General features: G+C 38.6%; 1 protein-coding gene across 2 annotated transcripts in view; it reads right to left on the reverse strand.

Moving 5' to 3' along the window:
* Positions 1-6,415: 6,415 nt before the first annotated feature.
* Positions 6,416-21,296, reverse strand: part of LYPD6 (LY6/PLAUR domain containing 6) — a 92,239-nt gene continuing 77,358 nt past the window's right edge. For both annotated transcript variants that reach the window (XM_042446062.1, XM_042446063.1), the window contains exons 4-5: positions 18,334-18,464; positions 6,416-10,968 (exon numbers count right to left, since the gene is read on the reverse strand). In XM_042446062.1, coding sequence (XP_042301996.1) covers positions 10,807-10,968; positions 18,334-18,464 — 293 coding nt within the window. In that variant the 3' untranslated portion in view covers positions 6,416-10,806. The remainder of the gene's footprint in view (positions 10,969-18,333; positions 18,465-21,296) is intronic.

The following is a 21,296-nucleotide window of genomic DNA, read 5'->3' on the forward strand; positions in this document are numbered from 1 at the left end:
TGGTTTGACAAGTGTATTGTTTTATATTGTATTGTATTACACTGGTACCCCGGGTTACGAAATTAATTCGTTCCGCCGCCGCTTTCGTAACCCGGGATACTTCGTAAGCCGAATAGCCCATAGGCGCTAATGGGGAAAAAGCCGCGGCTGCGCCGCGGCTCCATTTGAAACAGCGCAGAGGTTTTTTCGTAACCCGAAAAAACCTTCGTAAGCCGAAACAATAAATCCCTATGGGATTTATTCGTATCCCGAAAATTTCGTAACCTGGGTATTTCGTAACCCGGGGGACCAGTGTATTGTGTTATAGGAGGGTTATTTTAAGATAATTTTAATGTTCGATATTTGTATGGTTGCATGTGATTTTGTTGTGATCCCACCTTGATCCGTAGGGAGAGGTAGGAAATAGAAATAAATTATTATTATTATTATTATTATTATTATTATTATTATTGTTGTTGTTGTCTCTCAGCCTCAGAGGATGGCAATGGCAAACCTATGCTAAAGAAACTTGCCATGCAAACCCCATGATAGGTTCGCCATAGGATCACCATAAGTTGGAAACAACAACAAAAAATACGTAAATCCCCAACAGGATTCCAGTCATAGAATACTGGCCAATTATATTATATTATATTATATTATATTATATTATATTATGTTATATTACTTTGGTTTTCTCATTACTCTGTCTCCCACGAGAGCATGTTGGGGCAAGTATGTGGGTAGTAGGAGCTGAGTACTCTGGGCTGGGCCAGCCCTCCATCCTTCTTCAGAAGTTCAGGGTAGAGGAAAAACCTAGAATGCAGGCTAGGCATACCCAGGGTCTGTTCCACCCCAAGAGAGTAAATTTTTGTAGAGGCATGACTATTATATAGCCCTGAAAACTTTTTCTATGAAATTTTTTAACTTCCCCTATTTTTGTGGATTTTATGGAGAAGCTAAGGAACTTTGCATTTACATCTGGGGGAGTCACTCTCACCCCCTTGTAAGTGTGAAAGTAATTTCCTATTTTCAGATTAGTTTGTTTAACACATAAAGTCAGTCCTCCGTATCCACAGATTCTTTATACGTAGATTCATAGGTCTGGGCCACCTGGTGCATCAACTACTGCTGATCATTTGTTCTGTGGTCAGCATGAGGTACCTAGCAGGTGACTGTTGCTGGGCACCTTGTTCTGACCTCAGAAGCAAGCAGATGCACCAGATGGCCCAGCAGGGCATCTATGCAGATAGCTGTCACAGCAAAGAAATGGAGGAAGAGGTAACAGGCAGAATGGGGCAGCTGTGGGGCCAGGAGACTTCAGGCAGCCCCTGGAGTATCCTGGCTAGTGCAGATAAGGCCCATATTTCTGATAGGTATCATATCCAACATGTGGGAATCGGAATTATTATTTATGTTACTTGGTTTAGATTGTTCAGATGGGAAGACATCAACAGTCGGCCTTCCACATTTGTGGCTTTGACCTTTGCTGATTTTTGGGTTTGATTAATATGTTATCTCTAAGAATCTCTAGGTCCTCCAGCGCAACTTTGCCAGAAGTTGACCATAGAGTTGTGCTAGAGAAACTAGAAGTTCTAGAGAAAACACCTCTCTAGACATTTGTAGGTCCTCCAGCATGATCTTATGATCAGCTTCTGGAAGTTGTTGACCACAGAGTTGCACTGGAGGACCTGGAGATTCCTAGAGAGATGTTCTCTTAGATAAAAAGAACAGTAATTTTTATTTACAGTTTTTCCACATGCACAGGGATCCTTCAGCCCTAATCCCAGCAAATGTGGAGGGATCACTGTATTGACCTCTATCAATAATGTGTCCTCTTTCACTTTGTGATTCAAAAGATGATTGTATGGGAGGATGATGCCAGTTTGAACGGATAACTACACCAAAGTTAGAGGTTGGCATTAAAACTACTATAGGTCTCAACTAGAATAACCCCATTGAATCCGTAGGATTTAGCAACATTTTGATTCATCATTCAACACAGATGCAGCGTAAGAGTAATCAATAGTATTCAATACATGCTCTGTGGCAAATACTCAAGTTTTCTTCTTTATTTTCCACTGGTGGTAGGCCTAAACTGTTTTTCATTCAGATTATGTTTTCAGTGTTACTTTAAATAATTAGATTCCTTTCGATGGCTGCTGCCGTGCTGGAGAATTAATGCAGTTTGACACCACTATAACTGTCATGCTCATCCTGTGGATGCCCAGGATTTGTAGTTTACTAGGGCATGACAGCTACATATGTCACAAAACTACAAATCTCAGAGTTCCATAGCTTTGCGCCATGGTGGTTAAAGCAGTGGCAAACTGCATTAATTCTACAGAGTAGATGCAGCCATGCAAGCCCCCTCCTCTATTTCTCTCTCATTCTTTCTGTCCCTATCTCTCTCTCTCTTTTGAGATTATTCATTTTAGGAGAATGATTTCAAATCATATTGTCTGTGGAATTTCATGCAGACAAAACATTAATCACTGTGAATGCTTAGGAAGAGATGTCAACAAGATTTACAAAACAAGTTTTCTTTTCAACATGTTGTGAAGAAGGGAATGTCAAACTACAGAATTCAATTGGGAAGGAAGCAGAATCAGGTGATTATTATGCCATGTTGCACACTGGATTGCAGTATTTCACATTACATTAAAAGAATCTGGAGAAAGCTGGTATGTAAAAGGATATATTTACTGTATGACTGCAAAGAAAAATTGTGTTATATATCAAGACATTACACCAGAAAATTACCCGTGCAAGCCTGCTGTCTGCTGTAGCAACCATAACTATGTAACATTTATTTGTAGCAACAGCGGCTGCACCATTGAAAGCTTGTGACATTACACTAAAATCCCAAGTCAGTCTTTGCCACAGTGATGGTGCAGGGGTGAATATTTTAAGCACAGTAAATTCATGCCTTTGCAACATCCAAATTAATGAAATGTGTCTCTCTTACTACCAATAAATAAGGCTTTGGAGAGGCATTTCAGCCTCTTAGGGAGACGGGGGGATACATTTACCAAAATGGAGGGTGTCGTGATGGAAAGGGTATGTTTGAATGGAGAAACCCAGAGGGGCAAATTGGAAACAGGTTCAATTCTAGGGGTTCAGGTTCCATGCATCTCTGGCAAAAGATACAATATCATTGCCAGTGCTGAACCAAGACTCAACAGTCAATCCATGTGATTTTATATAAGGAACAAGGAAAGAGACATCTTGTTCTTGCAATAAAGGCTGCATCAGCACTGCAGAAACAATCCAGGTTGACAGCACTTTAACTGCTGTGGCTCAATACTATGGAATTCTGGGAACTGTAGTTTGTTGTGGCAACAGAGCTCTCTAACAGGGAAGGCTAAATGTATCATTTAATTACAGTTCCCAGAATTCCATAGCAGTGAACCATGGTAGTTAAAGTGGTGTCAAACTGGGTTTCTTCTGCCGTGCGGATGCATCTCAAGATTGAGCCAGGTGTAACTGTTGGTCTGATGCAGCTTATGCTTAACGTTGTCATCCAAAGACCCTTGTATGCAAGATTATGCTGCTGTGATCAAGCTATTTCTCTCAGCCTCAACAAATTTGATTTGTTGCATAAGATATTGTTTAAAGTAAACAAGAAAAAGGTATAGGTATATGGAATGTGGCCAGGGATCTAAAGATTAGATGTTCCAGAGATACTTAAACGTTCTCACTATTAGAAATCAGAACGAGGCTTCTTCCAAACAGTAAGAGTTATCAAGACCTCTCCCCTGGGTATTCCCTGTCATATCTTAGGCGTCTGATGTTGTCTGCCTTGTTCTCATGAGATTTCTCAAACTTAAGATAGCTGAATACATTATTCTCCAGAAATAAAACTGAAAGCACCCGTCACTCTCCCACTGAAAGGAACGCTTCTTTTGGAATCATAGCCTCTGTCTCTGGAACTCACTGACAGCTAAACAAACAGATCTAAATGGCTATTTTCAAAAGTTACAGGTGGAAAGTATTTCCCATTTCTACTCATTCCAACTGTTATCCATGGAACATGGAAATGTGGAACCTTTTTGAAGTGTGGAGCATGGAAATGTGGAACTCTGAAGACATTCAGCCTTTTAACCTAAATCTTGTTTCTTTCAGCTAAATTTCCTTTGATTCACAGCAAAGTAAGCAGCTGAAAAAGAGGGGACTCTCTTCAATGTTCAAATATCAGTTCATACATCTTCAAGAGCTTGAAAAATTCCATTCAGATGTTTCCCACAAAGGACATGTCTCTCAGGTCACATCACTCTGACAATAACTACATTCTTAGTGTGACTGAGCTCATGGTTTTGTGTTCCCAATCTGTAGCCTGTAGAACAGAAATATTGTGCAGCCTTCTTATTCATGAAGAGCAACAAGTGAAAAATTAAATGCCCAACAAACTGGAATCATTGGCTATCTTCTGCTGTTTTTTCTGAGAAATTTGTGGCACCTGAAGGGGGGGATTTTTTGCAGTATTTGGGGTAAGCAGAACAATTCCCATATACTGCTGTACATTTTTTAAGATTAGGTTAACTTGAGGAACTTTAGAATAAATTTGATTTCAATCCCATTGAAGATTTTAATTCCACTGGATTTTAATCCCTATTAGTTCAATGAGACTAAAAGCACATTGTACAGGTTAAATCTCTTATTTGAAATGCCCGGGACTAGAAGCGTTTTGGTTTCTGGAGTTTTTCAAATTCTGGAATACTTGCATATACTATACATAATGAGATATCTTGAAGATGGGACCCAAGTCTAAACATGATATTCATTCATGTTTTGTATACACCTTATACACATAGAATGAAGGTACAATATTTTTAATAATTTTGTGCACGAAGCAAAGTTTATATACCCTGACCACCAATAAGCAAAGGTATTGCTGTATCTTAGCCACCCTTGTGGACAATTTTGGATTTTTGAATATGTCAGATTTCGGAATTCTGGATAAGGTAGACTCAACCTGTATAGACTACATGACAAAAACCCAATACTTGCTATTGAGCATACCCAAAATGTAATATGGGCTTTCATGTCTCCACTTGCTTGAGTCATAATACCAAAATCTGCTTATTGCATTCAGGCTAAACATGTTTTATTTTTGTTTTTTTAAAGGAGGGATTAATTTAAAATATAATGCATTAAAAGATAACCTACAAGCATGTGTCAGTTTCTTTGGACTGAACACTACCTGGGTCCAGGGCACAAAGAACTATTGAGGTATCCACACATCAGGTTTGTATCACAAAAGAAGTGGAAGAACAGGACGGGGAAAGAATATGAATTCAAAATTGGCAGCCTGTTCCAAGCAAATAATCCCATCATTTCATAAACATCATCAGCTCAGAATAATTATAATGAATTGGAACATAAAAAAGCTTAAGTAGCATTACAGCAGTTTTCTATTCCTTCTCACCAGTAACACCACCTGCATGTAACCCCCACCCCCTAACACACAACTATACAAAAATCTGTTTTTGAGGATTGGTGCACTTGTGGGACGGCACAGATTTCCATAAATTTAACATCTGCAATGATACACCCATGGATCCCAGGAAAAGCTTCAATGGACTTAGTGGATTTCATTTTTGAGTAGACATGAACAAAGGTGTATTTGCATTGTAAACCTGTGAGCTCTTCGGGCTTTGCTGCTGAATTTAAGGTTGATTTTCCTTTCAGGGATTATTTTTTTAAATAAAAAATTATAAAACATTTTGTTTCAGTAAGGGCAGGTTTTGGTCATGGGCTGCCTGGAAAATTCTTGGCCTTGTAGGTCATTGAAATATAAAATAAAAATAGATTAAAGGACCACCCAGATATTTGTGGGAAAACAATCTATCAGCTGTACTAAGTTATCTATGACTTTCTGAGCCCAATATAAAGGCTAGTGTTAAAACCCTGGATGGATCGGAGCCAGGATTCTGCCCTACACCCTTATGAACCTGCCCAGTCAGGTCTAATAAAAACCACAGGAGCAAATATATTGAGTGGTATTCAACTACTGTCTTCCATGGATGAAATGGCACACGTTAGCAGAACAAGTTCTTCCTTGCCTTCAATGCCCTTCAAAGTCTGCTATGGGGACCATCCAGAGTAGATTTAGGGTGCTGCAGAAAGGAGAGAAAGGGACATTGTACTGCATGTGCTCTCTGTGTAATGGCTAATCTGCATCAGACCTTGGAAAAGTTACCTTTCTGTATGCAACTTCTATGATCCCTTGGCTGTCATGCTGGCTGAGAGATTCTGGGAATTGAAGATCCAAATAAATAAATTGGCCCGAACTCTGTTTCACATCACAATAAAGAGAATGCTTGGCCTAGCAAACTTTCCCTTCTAGTATTAAGGAATGCAAAATGACTATCATGTAGGTGAAGAGAAGATGTGCACCATCATATTTTTAAAACATCATTTATTTATACAATATACAAAATTTACATTAACAACTGGGAGCACTATTTACATGGGAACACGTTGACCAAAGGATAGGTTAAAAACAAAACAAACAACAATAGAAGGACAACCATCAGTGATTTTGCAGAAATTTGGCTTCAGATCATCATGCTCTTCCTGATTCTTTTTGAAAATGACATGGGATAGGTAAGAGGAATAATTTCACACAGCTTAAAGATCTACATTCACAGTGAAATGCAGATGCTGAAATACTAATTTAGCACACCATCATGCTTGGATTGTAAATGTTCAAAGCTTCAGAAACGCGTTCCAACTCCACTGTAACTCACAGAGCAATAAATAGCTTTCCTGGACGATACTGTCAGGTTCAAAACCACAGATTTTACAGACAGGACACTTCAGTCACTCTTGCTTACACATAAAGAAGCGCTTAACCAAACGGATACCCAAGGCCTCCCAAGTAGGTCATGCAAACAAACACACCCACCACCTTTTCAGAGAGTTCACAAGGGATACAACACATAGGAACAGACACCACAAACATGTTTTTTCTTAGTGCTGATTACACATTAATAGTCACTACCACAATGAGACAACTAGAAATAGCATCCCCTTGATGAAACACATTTTCCATACTGGAGGTGGGCATACCTCTGGCCTGTGGGCTATGTTGTTCCTTCCACCCCCGCACAAATGCTATTCCCATAAACAATAGGGGTAGGGGACATTAAACTTCTTTGCCAGTATCAACTAGTGATCCTCCTTCATGCTGTTATCCCTCCCAATTGATGGTAGGGTGACTAGCACTTTAAGGTGGCCACTCTTGCCCTGCATTTACAGATGCTGCCTTGAGAGCACACAAGGGTTCTGCCATGTCAGCCAGTCACCTACCACCACGTCTTTTCCTGACAAAAACACGAGCCACTGCAAAGACACTTTGGCAACTTTCAACTTGACTCAGGGCCACGACTGGAACCCACCAAGGCCATTTCTAGCTGCCATAACAATGTGGTGAAGCATGAGTGTGTGGACATACTGTGTTGAGAACTCTTAAGACACCCAATAACTTTCCCCCATTTCTATGGGGAGAGGGGATGGGGAAAACGATCTGAATTACTGACACGGTTATGATTTTAAGACCATATAAATTTTGAGCACATTTATCCTTTTTGGCACCAGTAGTTACTTTGGTAAGCTGAGTCATTTATTATGGAACTGGCTCAGTAGTGCAGCTGGTGGAGGAGAGTGGGAGATAAAAAGTCTCACTGAAGTGAATGCTGGCTGAGAGATTCTGGAAGCTGTCAACCCAAAATGTCCTAGATGGTGCCTTTCCTCTCCTACTGAAACTGCACTCACCTAAAAAGCTACAACCAGGACTTAAGGGACCCTCTGAGAAGACAGAATGAGCCAAAGCTTAACAGAGGCAGTTTGAACCTAACCTTTTACTTCCTCACTAAGTATCAATGACCCCTTATCCTGATAATGTTAACTATAGCAAAAAAAAAAAAAAAAAAAGAACAACAAAAGATGGTCACAACTAAAGTAAATGTTGCTTTTAAAAGTTTTTGCTTCATTATGACTTGGTTTAGCTATGTCAGGACTGTCTCACATCAATGAATACTGCTTTCGACTCAGTCCCCCAATCTATTGCATCTGAGCTTCATGTGCACATTTCAGAATATGGGACACCAGGGGTTTCCATAATTTTGTGGACATAAGTTCTATTAAATATCTTCAAAGAAACATCTACAATAGTCTTTTTTGGCTTGAAAGAAAAAAAAGTGTCTTGTGGCGCCTTTAAGACTAACCCACTTCAACATAAGGTCTCGTGGAGTCGAATCCACTTCTTCAGTTCAGCCAAAAGTCACTGGACTTTATTTCTGGATAACTGTTCCCAATTCAGATAAATAGAATCATAGAAGAGATGATTCTGTTATTAGAAGAGACCACAAAGGTCATCTAGTCTAATCCCCTGCCATATAGGAAGACACAATCAATGATTGCAAACATACAGCTCAGGCAAACACAGTCTTCTCCATTATTCTAAATATTTTTTATATTTTAGGTTTTTGGTATGTATATGCTAGCCTTTCCCAATGTAGAGCCTTCCAGGGGTGTTAAGAGTTCTGTAGTGACTTGGTGATTGTAACAGTTGTATATAACATATCTACAAGGCACCAGAAATTTGGGATAAGCTAGTATATACATACACAGAGAGAAAGTATAAGGCTAAAAGTTGGGTGGTTCATTTGTTTTATTAAAGACTTCAAATTAAGCAATGTTTTCTTTCTCATTAATTTGCATATCACCATATGCCCCCTTTTTTACTCTGCCCTCCCCACCACACTTTAGAGCCTTGATCTCTATTATCACTTGACAAAATGCCAGCTCCCCACTGATCAATGCTAGCCAAAAAGAACTCATTAAAATTACTCTCATGTATGATTACATGGCTGTACATTATGTATAAAATTTGGCTGTGTACCCTTAAGCCAGTGACGCTTATTTGACTTTGCTTCAATTTTATCACCCTTTTCTTCTTCGGCATTAAATTTTTGAAAGGATTGGAAGATCATTTGTCACAAAATATATATTACATGCCATACAGAACAGTAGTAGTGTCAACTGTTGCCTCAGACTGGAACTCTATACAACATGTTATCAATTTTGATTGTATTGTAGAAAAATAAATATTGTGATCTAGTAGGTAAAATAAACCATATCATGTGCAAGAAGTATTACCTGGACTAGTAAAAAGTGAAAACAAATTTAAATTGAGTCAATTTCTTCTTGAAAATAAGAAAAGTATCCATAATAATAATTTTTTTCTGGCAAACATTCTAATTATGCCTGAATCTTCACTGCAGAACAGCCCTCCTGAAGTGTCTTAGTTGTCTGAGATAAGGAGGCAGCTTTTGTAAACACAGTAGAACTGGGACTATTTATGTGCAGCCCCTTTGCTCCCTAGGTTGGTTCTGAAGTTAGATCCATCTAATTCAATAATAATTGCTCCCACGTAAGTGTATCTAGGGTGGTGGCCTTACTGTGTAATGTCTACACAGAAGAAGGACTCACTGAATTCAATGGGTCTTACTCTGAAGTAAGTGCACATAAAATTGTAGCTGTAGGCTATGGAATGATTGATTAAATCAATCAACAAAGTTAATTAAACAAGTAGTTTTTTTTAAAAAAAAAAGCATTAAGAATTTTTAAAATGCAAATACGTACTGTATATACTTGTCTATAAGTCTAAAACTTTATGCCCAAAAATTGACCCTAAAATCCCAGGTCGACTTGTTTATGGGTCACCATGGAACTGTGATAGCGGCTTTTTCAGATTTCTCCATGTGGCACAGATAGAAGTTTATTTCTCTCTGAAGCCAAGCAGAAATAGGCCTGGGTGACTGACTGATATTGCTGTTTGTTTAAGAGTCCATCTCCCGCCCGCCCATGCATCTGGCTGAAACAAAAGCTGAAACGATGAAGCAAAAAGCCTCAATGACAGTCTGTCTTGCCACACGCATACATACACACGCTGAAGGAGCCTCCAAGCTTCACCTTCAATCTATCCACGGGTCATGGCAAAATCCATAATTTTGTCCCCCAAACCTGTCCTCAACTTATACATGAAGTCAACTAATAGTTGAGGATATACGGTAACAAAAAGCTGTAAGTTGAGGGAACTATCTTAAAAGAGCTATTGCATCTCATGTTATAAATATGGAAATATTTTTCTAAGATGATAGCAACTCCACTTACAGGCAAAGTCTGCCTCTTTCTTCCAAATTATTGTCAAAATTATTCTTCAAATAATTTTTCTTCAAACTTTCTCCAAAACTGTTCATAGTCAAGAGCATAGGTTGGGTCCAAATTCAGTCTTTGGAAAGTAGACTTATTGATTCAAATGGCTCTACTCTTAACTGTGACCTAGTTAGTTGCAACTCAATGTGACTGCAACTAACATTTGTCAGGAAATCCATTAGAAATCCTGAGGGGCATAGTGGAATAACTTTATTGAGGATCCCTGCATTTTCATTAGGTAAAAATACAACATATATTTTCCCTTCACAAGCAGGGCATCTCTTGGAGATGGGAGGGAATCCACTGTACCGTCAGGCATTTCAGTGGTGGTTTTTTAAGGACTACAAAAGGTTTCCTTCAAAGTACTGTATTAGACTTACAACTCACATCCCCTCCACCCACCAGTGTCATTTCTTCTTTAAAAAAGGACTGGTCAGAAATTATGGCTTTTGAACTAGCCAGCGCTAAAAGGGAAGGGGGAATGTAGAAATGTCACAAAAAATGTAAGGTTTAAAATATATATTAAATTAAGATCATTTCTGTGTGCATAAATATTTGCATCCTCAATCCTTGGTCTGCAATGGGTACTTTATCTTAGGGCACCTACGTAGCAAAGAGTAACAAGAGAAACATCATCATTACAGATGCACTTTGCAAATGTCTCTGTGTGTGATTGAGCGGGGTTGTTGTCGCAAAGATGGCATCACTTGCATTTCTAGGCAACGGCAAGTTACAAATATTTCCTTCACAACAAGAAGTGCAGACCTGGAAAAGAAAACAAAAAAAAATTATGGTGAAGAGACAGTCCAGCTCTCAGAAGAAACCTTTACTAAAAGGGTAAACTACACATTACACAACAAGTCAAAGCCATATTGGTCTTGTTTTGATAAAGTGCTAGTGCTGGATGGAGGATAATTTAGGGTACCGAAGGTTTAGGAAAGGGAGAGGCCCAGTTTACAGCACAGTCTTTCAAAAGAAGAAAAATGTTCACTGTAAAATTGAAGCAAATCAGGAACAAGTTTAATGGCAGATGGAGAAAGGGTTAGGTGCTGCTCTTTACACCTTTTCTACCCCAAATCCCAGCTGTGGGATTCATTTTTTAAAAAATGGTATCCATGCTTGCCTACAACTGTGTAGTAATGTGTAGTAGCTGGTAAGTAAATTATCTATGGGTGAAGTATTATTTATTTATTATGGCAGGTATTCTGTATTGCAATTATGGATTCATAACCTAAAGGTATGGATCCATAACTGCTCCATACTTGGTATGACTATGTAGTATTATTCTTAAAAAGCAGCCACACTGAGACAACTTGTAGGCGCACTTGTGTCACAACCTTGCTTGCTGGTGGGAGAAGGCCAGAAACACCCTCTTTGCACTCTAGCAATTGTGATCAGACCTCTGTCCAATGTGCCTGCTGCCTATTAAGGTGGGCTCAAGGGGGCAGGATACCTTCATTACAAGTTGAGCCTCCCTTAGCTGGAATTTTGAAATCTGAAATATTCCAAAATCAAAAATTGCCCACATGGATGGCTAAGATAATGACACCTTTGCTTTCTGATACTTCAATATGCACAAACTTTTCTCCATGCATAAAATTATTTAAAATATTGTATAAAATTACCTTCAAGCTATGTGTATAAGGAATATATGAAACATAAATGAATTTCATGTTTAGACTTGGGTCCCATCTCCAAGATATCTCATTGTGTATATTCAAATATTCCAAAATCTGAAAAACTCCAAAACCTGAAACACTTCTAGTCCCACACAGTTCGGATAAGGGACACACAGCCTGTAGCCAGTCACAAATACTTAACTAAGGCCCAGTACAAACTGGCGCTATGTGCCGGCATGAGGCTAAAATTAGGGCTCGGGAGACCGGAGCCCTACCGCACTCTCTGGGCACCATCTTGGTGTCACCAAATGGTGTGGCGCACAAGGGATGTCACCATGCCATTCCAGGGCACTAATAGCACCTTGGCAGTGGCGAAGAAAGGAGCCATGTTTCACATCTCCTTTTTCATGGCACATTACTGCTGCGCCATTTGGTTGATGCAGCCACAATCCGGGGGAGAAAGTGGCAGCTTCTGTCCGTCCCTTTCCCCCCATCTGTACAGGCCCTATGTAGCCACTGTAGAATGTCAGAGTATGTTTATATCCCATCTTTTCCCCAAGGAGCATATGGCCCTCTTCTGCATTATTATGCTCACAATAACCCTATGGTATAGTTAAGGTGACAAACTAGTGCCTGGCTCAGAGTCATCTAAAGAAGGGAACTTAAGGGCTCAGAGGGGTCTAGTCCAACATCTAACTATTATGCTATGCTGGCTCTTGCCTTTAGATAGTAGATAGGCTGTTGGCTTCCTACCTCACATCACCCACATACTGTACATCATCTGCATTAATTACATTAAAAAAACTGTTGGAAAAGAACATAATACAATTAAAATAAATTACAAGCAAGGCTACCTTAAATACAGATGAGAATGCTCTTCCCCAAAGCATTAATGTCTAGCCATATTGCTTGTCTTTCATCTTGTACAGCTATCATTTTAATTCCTGGGGGAATAGTAGGAAACTTTCCCTTTCACATGCTTTCACATAATTTATGTCCTCAACATCTCATTCAGGCATTTTCTGAAGTTTTTTAAATCACAGGGGAAAAATAACTTGTAAAATCTGCACTGATGTAAAAGCTCTTCCACGGATTTTCTATTCCATGACAAATGGGCCGAAATTACAGCTACCACCATCTCAGAGGTAGAGCTCTAGATCAGCTACTGTTCCCCAACATCCCTAACTGCCTATCTCTTCTCCTTTTTTCTCCCCTCCAACTGTGCTTCCCAGTACTTCTGCCCACCAGAAGTCATCTTTCTCTCTTTTGCCTGAACATGGAAAATGCTTTCTGGAAACCCTGTTATGAAGCTGCACTATTCCATGATTTAGGTGTCTAAAATAAGGATGGGCAACTTTAGCCCTTCAGATATTTTAGGAATGCAGCTCCAACAATTTATCACCATAGATTCTATTTGCTGAGGCTGATGGGAGCAGATATCTTGAGGGCCCTGCTCTATGAAGGTCATGCAAACTCTTAGTTAAGAATTAAGAGAGATGTTAAATGTAAGAAATTACACATTTCTCTATCCCTTCCTCACCTACCTCCCACTCCTTTCAAGCTAGGGGACTAAACCCCAGGCAAGTAGTTCTGGTGCCCAATGATGTTTTTCAGACTAGAAGTCCCTTTGCCACAGAATAAGCCATTTAGAAATAGAGCAGACTTTTGGAACCAAGTTATGATGGTAGGCAGAACTACCATGCTATACTTTTATAGTTCTGTAATCCCATTTGGTTTGCCCATGACCTTTTCTCCCTTTCCTAAAGGAGATAATTCAGTTTAATGTAATCCCACTTCTAACTTCAAGTGGAAGACATAACCCTCTGGAAGCTGTTACCATGCCTGAAGTAGGCTTTCAGATATGAGCCATAGTGCTTCATCAAAAGGTCAAGTCAGCTAATCAAAATTCATGTATTACAGGATTTTCACAGAATTTAAAGAAATGTACTATGGGGTTTCCAGTAACTCTGTTGTTATGGTGAGATCATTTCCTTGTGACTCCTGCAAGGGTAGGAGAACAGTTGATATGGTTCATACCCAGAGATTTATGGAATCAAAAGTATTCCTGAATGCTCTGAGGAATTTTCTGCTGACAGGGCTGGCAGTTCAGTCAAGGCCTTGGTTCCATTGTGGAACCATGAGATAGAAAACAACATTAATGCAATCAATCTTAAGTGCCCTATTCAGTGCCATGAAGGCTGTAATTCACATTGATATACAGAAGACCTGTGGACAATGGAACAGACTGGATGATGACTAGAACACTGGTGGCATACATAAAAGAGCAAGTATGACCAAAGATCAGCAAAAACTCTTTGTTGTTTCTATTATCCAATAGTGAAGATATCAAAAAAGTAACTATTGCTAAAAAAGTGGGTGAAGGAGAATCACTATTGTATTCTCTTTTTTAAAAATAGATTTTATTGATTAAAAACAAACACATAACATTTAATAACATCATACAATTACATAAATACACTACACCATATAAAATAATAACAAACCTTCAAAAAGAAAAGACCTAAAAAACATAAAAACACTTCCCATCCTTTAAACTGAATAGAACTGATTCTTATGTACTTTCTATTACAAAACAATTCCTTTATATCTGTATTATTTTCATAAACCATCCTTTTTCTTATTGATATCTTTTCATAATCAGTCATATGACCATGATTATTCATTGCTATATTCTAACTGTATTTTACCTATAAAGTCTTTATCATTTCCTGTAACTTATAAATCATTTACTTATTCGTTCACTCAGTGATTTTTCAATATTAGTTTTCCCAAAGATTATCCTTTCTATATTCTTTTATCATAATATAAATTAGCATATTTTGTTTTTATATTCATTCATATAAATAATCCCAGTCTATATGTTCACAAAATTTTTTATCAAACCTTTTTTCACTTTCCTGCCATTTGTCTATTTCCTGTCCCTTGGGTCTGAGATCTTTCTTTTCTTTTTCTCAAGATCTTGCGTTACAGGTGCCCATTCATTTTCTCATCTTTTTCCCTTTCCGTCTCTTAGCGAATGTGCTAATTTATCTGATATCATCATATCATAAAGTTTCATATACCATTCCTTTAATGTTAAAATTTCTTTACTCCTCCATTTTTTTTGCTATAATCATTCTAGCGGCTGTTACCATATAGAAGATTATTTTCCCATATTTGTTCTCCAGTTTTACTTCTTTTATCATCCCTAAAAGAAATAATGTTATTTCAAATTTTATTTTGGTATTTAATATCCCTTCAATTTCTTTCTGTATTTGGCTCCAAAAGTCTTTTACCTTTTTGCATTCTCACTACATGTGAATGAGGGTCCCTACATTTTTTTTTTTACAATTCCAGCATTCTTTCTTGTTATTTTTATAGATTTTACTTAATTTTTCCAGGGTTAAATACCAACTGTACTGTATCTTATAATAATTTTCTTTAATATCTGAACTTAAAGTGTGTTTCAATCTATATTTCCAATTTCCCCCCCAATGGTCCATAAATATTGGTTTGCCTATATCCTGTGCCCAATTAATCATAAACTGTTTTGCTGTTTCATCTTCCAATTCTAAATTCTAAATTTTATATATTTTAGAACTTGTATGTTCTGAATCTTTACTAATTATTAAGCCAAATCGTGTTTCTTCCAAAGATTTAAAAAACCTCTTTGTTTCTATTATCCAATAGCGAAGATATCAAAAAGTAACTATTGTCAAAAAAGTGGGTGGGGGAAATCACTATTGTATTCTCAACATGCTGCCCAGCAGAATTATTCTGAATGGTGAGGAACCTATTTGGGTCAGGTTCAGAGAAACCTGCAGTGGAGCTCTTGTTTGCCTACAAGTTGGCCAGACATTTTGTGGAGAAAGTTTGTATTTGTTTGGAACTTAACGCCACAGTTATTGCAGTCTGATTAAGTGTCCAGTGCTCCATCTTGTCAGGTTCCTTGAGATTAGTTTTAGTTGTTGTGACCTGATGATGTGGAGAAGATATTTGAGTTCATCTGTCCCACCAGATGTTAGTTTGACCCTTGCCCATCTTGTCTAATAAAATCTAGCAGAGGTGGATTGTTTAAGTGAGTCCAGGAGATGGTAAATACTTCAACTGTGCCAAGGGGAGGTGCTTACTGCCCTGAAGAAGGAGATGGTGCATCCTTTTCTGACCTCTTTGGATCCAGTGGCACATGAAGACTATTGTCTCGTTGCTAATCACTTCTTTTTGGGGAAGGTACCTGAGTGAGTGCTGGCTGGAAAATGTCAGAGGTTCTTGGACAATTTCAGTCTGTTTTCAGGCAAGGTATGGCACTGAATCAAACTTAGTCCCTCTGCCTAAAGTGACAGATGGGAGAGTGCTACCCTGCTGATGTTTTTGGAGCTCTCAAAGGTTTTTGATACCATTGATCACAGCACCTTACTCGACCAGCTCTGCAGGATGAAAGTAGAAGGCCTTAAGTTACAGTGTTTTCATTCCTAACTGTGGGGCCAGTTTCAGAGAGTAGCAGTAGGGGAGTCCTCTTTAGCCCCACAGCTATTAAGCTGTGGATACCACAGGGCTTCAAATTTTCCCTTCCCCCCATCATGTCCAACATCCATATGAAGCCACTGGAAAAGATCATACGTTTTGGAGTGGGGTGTCATCAATATATGGTTGACACCCAGCTTTACTCCTCTTTACTGCCAGGGCTGGCTGAGGCTGTATACCTGGGTCAGTGTCCGGATGTTGTAATGGGCTGGATGTGTGCCAATAAACTATAGCTCCATTCGATAAGGCTCTGTGGACCAATGGTCCTCAAGTCCAGGAGCTGGGTAACAATCTACCTGGGATGCATCTGAACACCCCCTGAACGAGAGTACTCCTAGACCTATTTTTGTCACTAGACAATGTTGATTCCTTGGTTTGGAGTGACTGGGGCCAGCTTTGACTGGTACTCCAGTTATGGCCTTTCCGGGACAGGGATTACTTAGCACTGTAGTCCATGCACTGATAATGTCTTGATTACTGCAATGCACTCTACATTAGCCTGTCCTTGAAAATGACTCAGCTAGTGCAAAATACTGCAGCAAGATTGCTGACCAGAGCACCAAATATATAGCATACGACATCGGTCCTAAAAGAGCTGCACTAGTTCCCAGTTTGCCTCTGGCTCAAGGTAATAACATTTAAAACATGAAACAGCTTAACCTTTAATACTTGAAGGAGTTTCTCTCCCTATGAACACCTGTACTAGAATTGCAGTATCCCAACAATGGAGGCAATATGAATTAAGAAGACATAGGAGACAGCCTTCATAGCTTTGATGCCCTGACTGGTGCCAATGTTGATTTTTTTCTGACATCAAGCCAAAATATGGCATTTTATTAAAGTCTTTACAGACTAATTTATTTCAAATTATACATGTACAAGTATGCATGTATCTTGCATCTGGGATTAATTAATATGTGCTTAATCTTGTTTAAATTATTTAGGGTTTTAAAGTGGAAATGTTTTGAGTTCTTTATAAGGCATGCTGCCCTGAGATTCCATGATAAAGTGTTTTAATAAATAAAATAGTAAATATTCCTCTGATTTTGAAATCTTTATCGAATTGTGAAAGGAATGCAAAATACAACTGTGAACTTTGGGAAAAGTTGGGAACCATTCAATAACTCAGTGGAAAATTTTCATGGTTTTTACAATATGACTGAGCCCATTTTACTTGACTGGATGTTTATTAAAGAATTGCTTCCAAATGGTTACTTGATATTGTGTCCCTACAACAGTGTTGGTAGCATCAATACATGAATAATGCAGAAGTATAGCATCAGACCATATCTTGCAAATAGTGATTTCCTCTGATCTCTGACTGAATCACTTGATACACAGTTACCTATATACCTCTAGTAAATATGTCTATTTCATTACATGGCACCAATATTTATCACATATTTTTCTCATCTCAAATAATTTCTTTAATTAATGAATAAAAGTAAGAATGTTTCACTATGCAGAACAAAGCAACAGAAATAAATACAGTGGGCTGTCTACATTCATTGAGGTTAGGGGCACAGGGCTCCCATGAAAGTGGAAAAACTGCAAATAAGAAAAAATTACTTTTTTAACCTGAGACCACTTCTCTAGGTATCTTTAGGTCCTCCAGCACAATTCTGTGGTCAACATCTGCCAAAAACAGACCATAGAATCACAGCAAAGGACCAGGAAATGCCTAGAGAAGTGTTTTCTCTAGTAATTTCTAGATTCTTCAGCACACCTCTATGGTCAATTTCCAATAGAATCTCTCTGGAGGACCTAGGAATTCCTAGAGGGGACATATTAATTAAATCCGGAAATAATCAGAACCACAAAAGTGAAAGCTGCAAATATGGAGGGCCAACTTTAATTGTAAATAAATGCCAATATCTCTGTTGTGTGTGGAAATTTCAGACACTGTGCAAAAAAAGAAAAAATAAAGAAAAAGCAAGAACGGTCATTTGTTTGCCTTGCAGAATACAAAATCCACCCTAAGTCTTACCCTCAGTCCTTTATGCTGGAGATCTATGCATCCTGTAGCCAAACAATCCTCCAATGGCACACATCGCTTGGTTACAGATACACTCTTTCCATTGGACTCCAGTGTATGTTGGGTATAGCAATATCGTGTAGCTAAGAAGGAAAAGAGAGACATATTTCTGTAGACTAATATTCATGGAACAACATGGGAGATCAGGTGACTTTAGATTCTTTTCTGAGAGAGATTATGTACATAATAGTAAACCTTCTCTAGTTTTCTCCTAAAAGCCTCCTAAACTAGTTGTCATCACTACACCTTGAGGCAGTGACTTCGTTTGTAGCTAATCCTGTGCTGTAAGAAATAATATTTCATTTTTTCCATGTCTTAATTCTATCATCAATTTATTTGGATAGGGCTGAGCTCTGATACTGTGTGAAAGAAATATTTCTTTGATTTTTTTGCTCAAAAGTTTTTACAAAAGTCTCTCTCACTCTCCCCACCCCTCTCATGCACATACAAATTGACCACATAAAAAGGTATATTCTTAAACCTCTTAAGGGAGCTCTGCCTTTTTTCTTTTAAACAGATCTTGTTCAGCACAACCAACCCTTAAATCACACTGAACCTCTGTGTATTCCAAGTCTTTAGCTGCCTATATATCAGCTATGATGAGGAGAATCGAGGGTCATGAGAGTTACACAGTACATGCATGAGGAAAAAAACCCAATTTTCAATAGTTCATCATAAATCCTTATTCCCATTTTAACATTTGAGTAAAAACTGGAATCCTGGAAGATTCCCAAGAGAACATCTACCTGCAGCCTTCCAGTCCCCCTGTCTCTCTCTCGTCACTCTCCTTTGTAAATTTAAAGTAAATCTGTTCCTCAAACAATATCCCATGCCAGACATATCTTCTGGGAAAGAAAGACATCTAGATTATGAAATCTTTTTGTTCTGAAGTCACTTGATTATGAACAGCATAACATTATATCGGGGGGGGGGGTTCACAAGAATGTTACACTTCTATGAAACAAGTGATCTCTCCGTGGTGATGGGATTCTGTGCTCCTGTGTGACAAGAGGCTATGCTGCTGGTAGCAGTGATGCTGGTATGGTGTTCCATGTGAGAGAGCCTTTCGCTGAGAAGCCAGACTGAATGTGCCAAACAACTACTGGGCTGCAGCATCAACGGAGGAAAACACTGGAGGAGAACAACTCAGAGATAACAGCAGTGGCACCATAGCTGGCACTTGTAAGTAGTGACCAGAAGGAGGCCCAGTACATCCCCTTTGAATGTCTTTTACCATAAAAACCCTAAGACGAAACAATCCAAAATGAAATAAGAGGCAGTGCCAAAAGATGAAACACCCAGGTTGGATGGCACCTAAGAAGTTACTGGAGTACAGCAGAAGACAATTATGAGTAATGTTGTGGCTAATAACACCACTGAATTCAAGCCAAAAGGACATTCAGTTGTTGATGTGCTCAGAAATGAAAGGAAAATCCAAAGCTGCAGAACACATGTTACAGGAACATGGAATGTGAGAGGTATGAATCAAGGGAAGTTATAGTAAAACAAGATATGGAGCATATACAAATTGCAGTACTTGGGGTGAGTGAGTGAAAGTGGACAGGAATGAGACATTTTGAATCAGCTAATTATACAGTGTTTTACTCAGGAAATGAAAATCTAAGTAATGAAGTGGCTTTAATAGTGAGGAGAGATGTAGCAAAAGCTGTCAAAGGATATAATGCAAAGTCTGACCAAATGATATCAGTATAACCATAATCCAGATTTATGCTCCAACTACAGATGTAGAACAAGAAAATGAAATATTCTATGATGGAGTCCAGCAGGAAATTGACAACACACCAGATCAGGACTTACTGTTATTCACAGGAGATTGGAATGCAAAAGTAAGAAACAGAACAGAATCGAAGACAGTAAGAAAATTTGACCTAGGATCAAGAAATGAAGCAGAAGGCTGACTGACTAAATTTTGGAGGCCAGAAGTTTGTTTTTTGCAAATACATTCTTCAAGCAACCCAAATGGTGACTGTACACATGGACATCACCTTGTGGCCAATACAGGAATCAAATAGACTACATAGAAGCCGAAGATGGAGAAGTTCCATTCACTCTGCAAAACCAAGTCCAGGAGCAGATTGTGGTACAGACCATGAATTCCTAGTATCAAAAATTAGAGCAAAGCTAAAGAAGAACACCCAGTCAATCCCTGGGCCAAAATGCAACCTGAAGAACATTCCTGTAAAAATTTAAATATAATGTATAAAAACAAAACATATTTGCACTATTAAGCCTAATTGACTGGGAGTCAGAAGAATTCTGGACTGAAGCCATGGACATGAAGTTGGGGGGCGGGATACAAAAAGATATTATCTGCAACCAAAAAGAAAGAAAAGTCTCACCAGAGGACAGATGAAACTCTTCAAGCAGTTAAGGACAGGTGAAAAATAAAATCAAAAAGTGACAGATAAAGAGACAGAACCCTGACTGCAACTGTTGTGTTCAGGGACAAGGATAATTACTATAATAGTCAATGCAGATAAATAGAAAATGACTTCCACAAGATCTGGAAAAGCAAAGAGAAATTTAAATAAAAAATGGGGATGCTCTACAATCAGCAAGGGGAACACATTACATGACCAAGTAGAAATAAAAAGATGATGGAAACAACAAACTGAAGAAATCTCCCAAAAATCCGGGAAGAATCTCTTGCAGTCTAAGAAAACCAGACTGGTAACAACTTCCCAGAGGACATTTTCTTTTGCTGTTCCAAAAATCTGGAATGACCTGCCGGAGGAGAGCCTCCTTATAACATCTTTGGAGGCCTTTAAGAAGGCAATAAAAATGGATCTCTTCCAGCATGCCTTCCCAAACTGACCTCCTCGAAATGTTCACTCTCCAGTTGGGAATTGTTGTTTTTAATGGTATTTTAAGGTGGGAGGGAGAGAGGGAATTGG

Source organism: Sceloporus undulatus, chromosome 1 (assembly GCF_019175285.1).
Source record: "Sceloporus undulatus isolate JIND9_A2432 ecotype Alabama chromosome 1, SceUnd_v1.1, whole genome shotgun sequence".
In the NCBI taxonomy this organism is placed as follows: Eukaryota; Metazoa; Chordata; class Lepidosauria; order Squamata; family Phrynosomatidae; genus Sceloporus; species Sceloporus undulatus.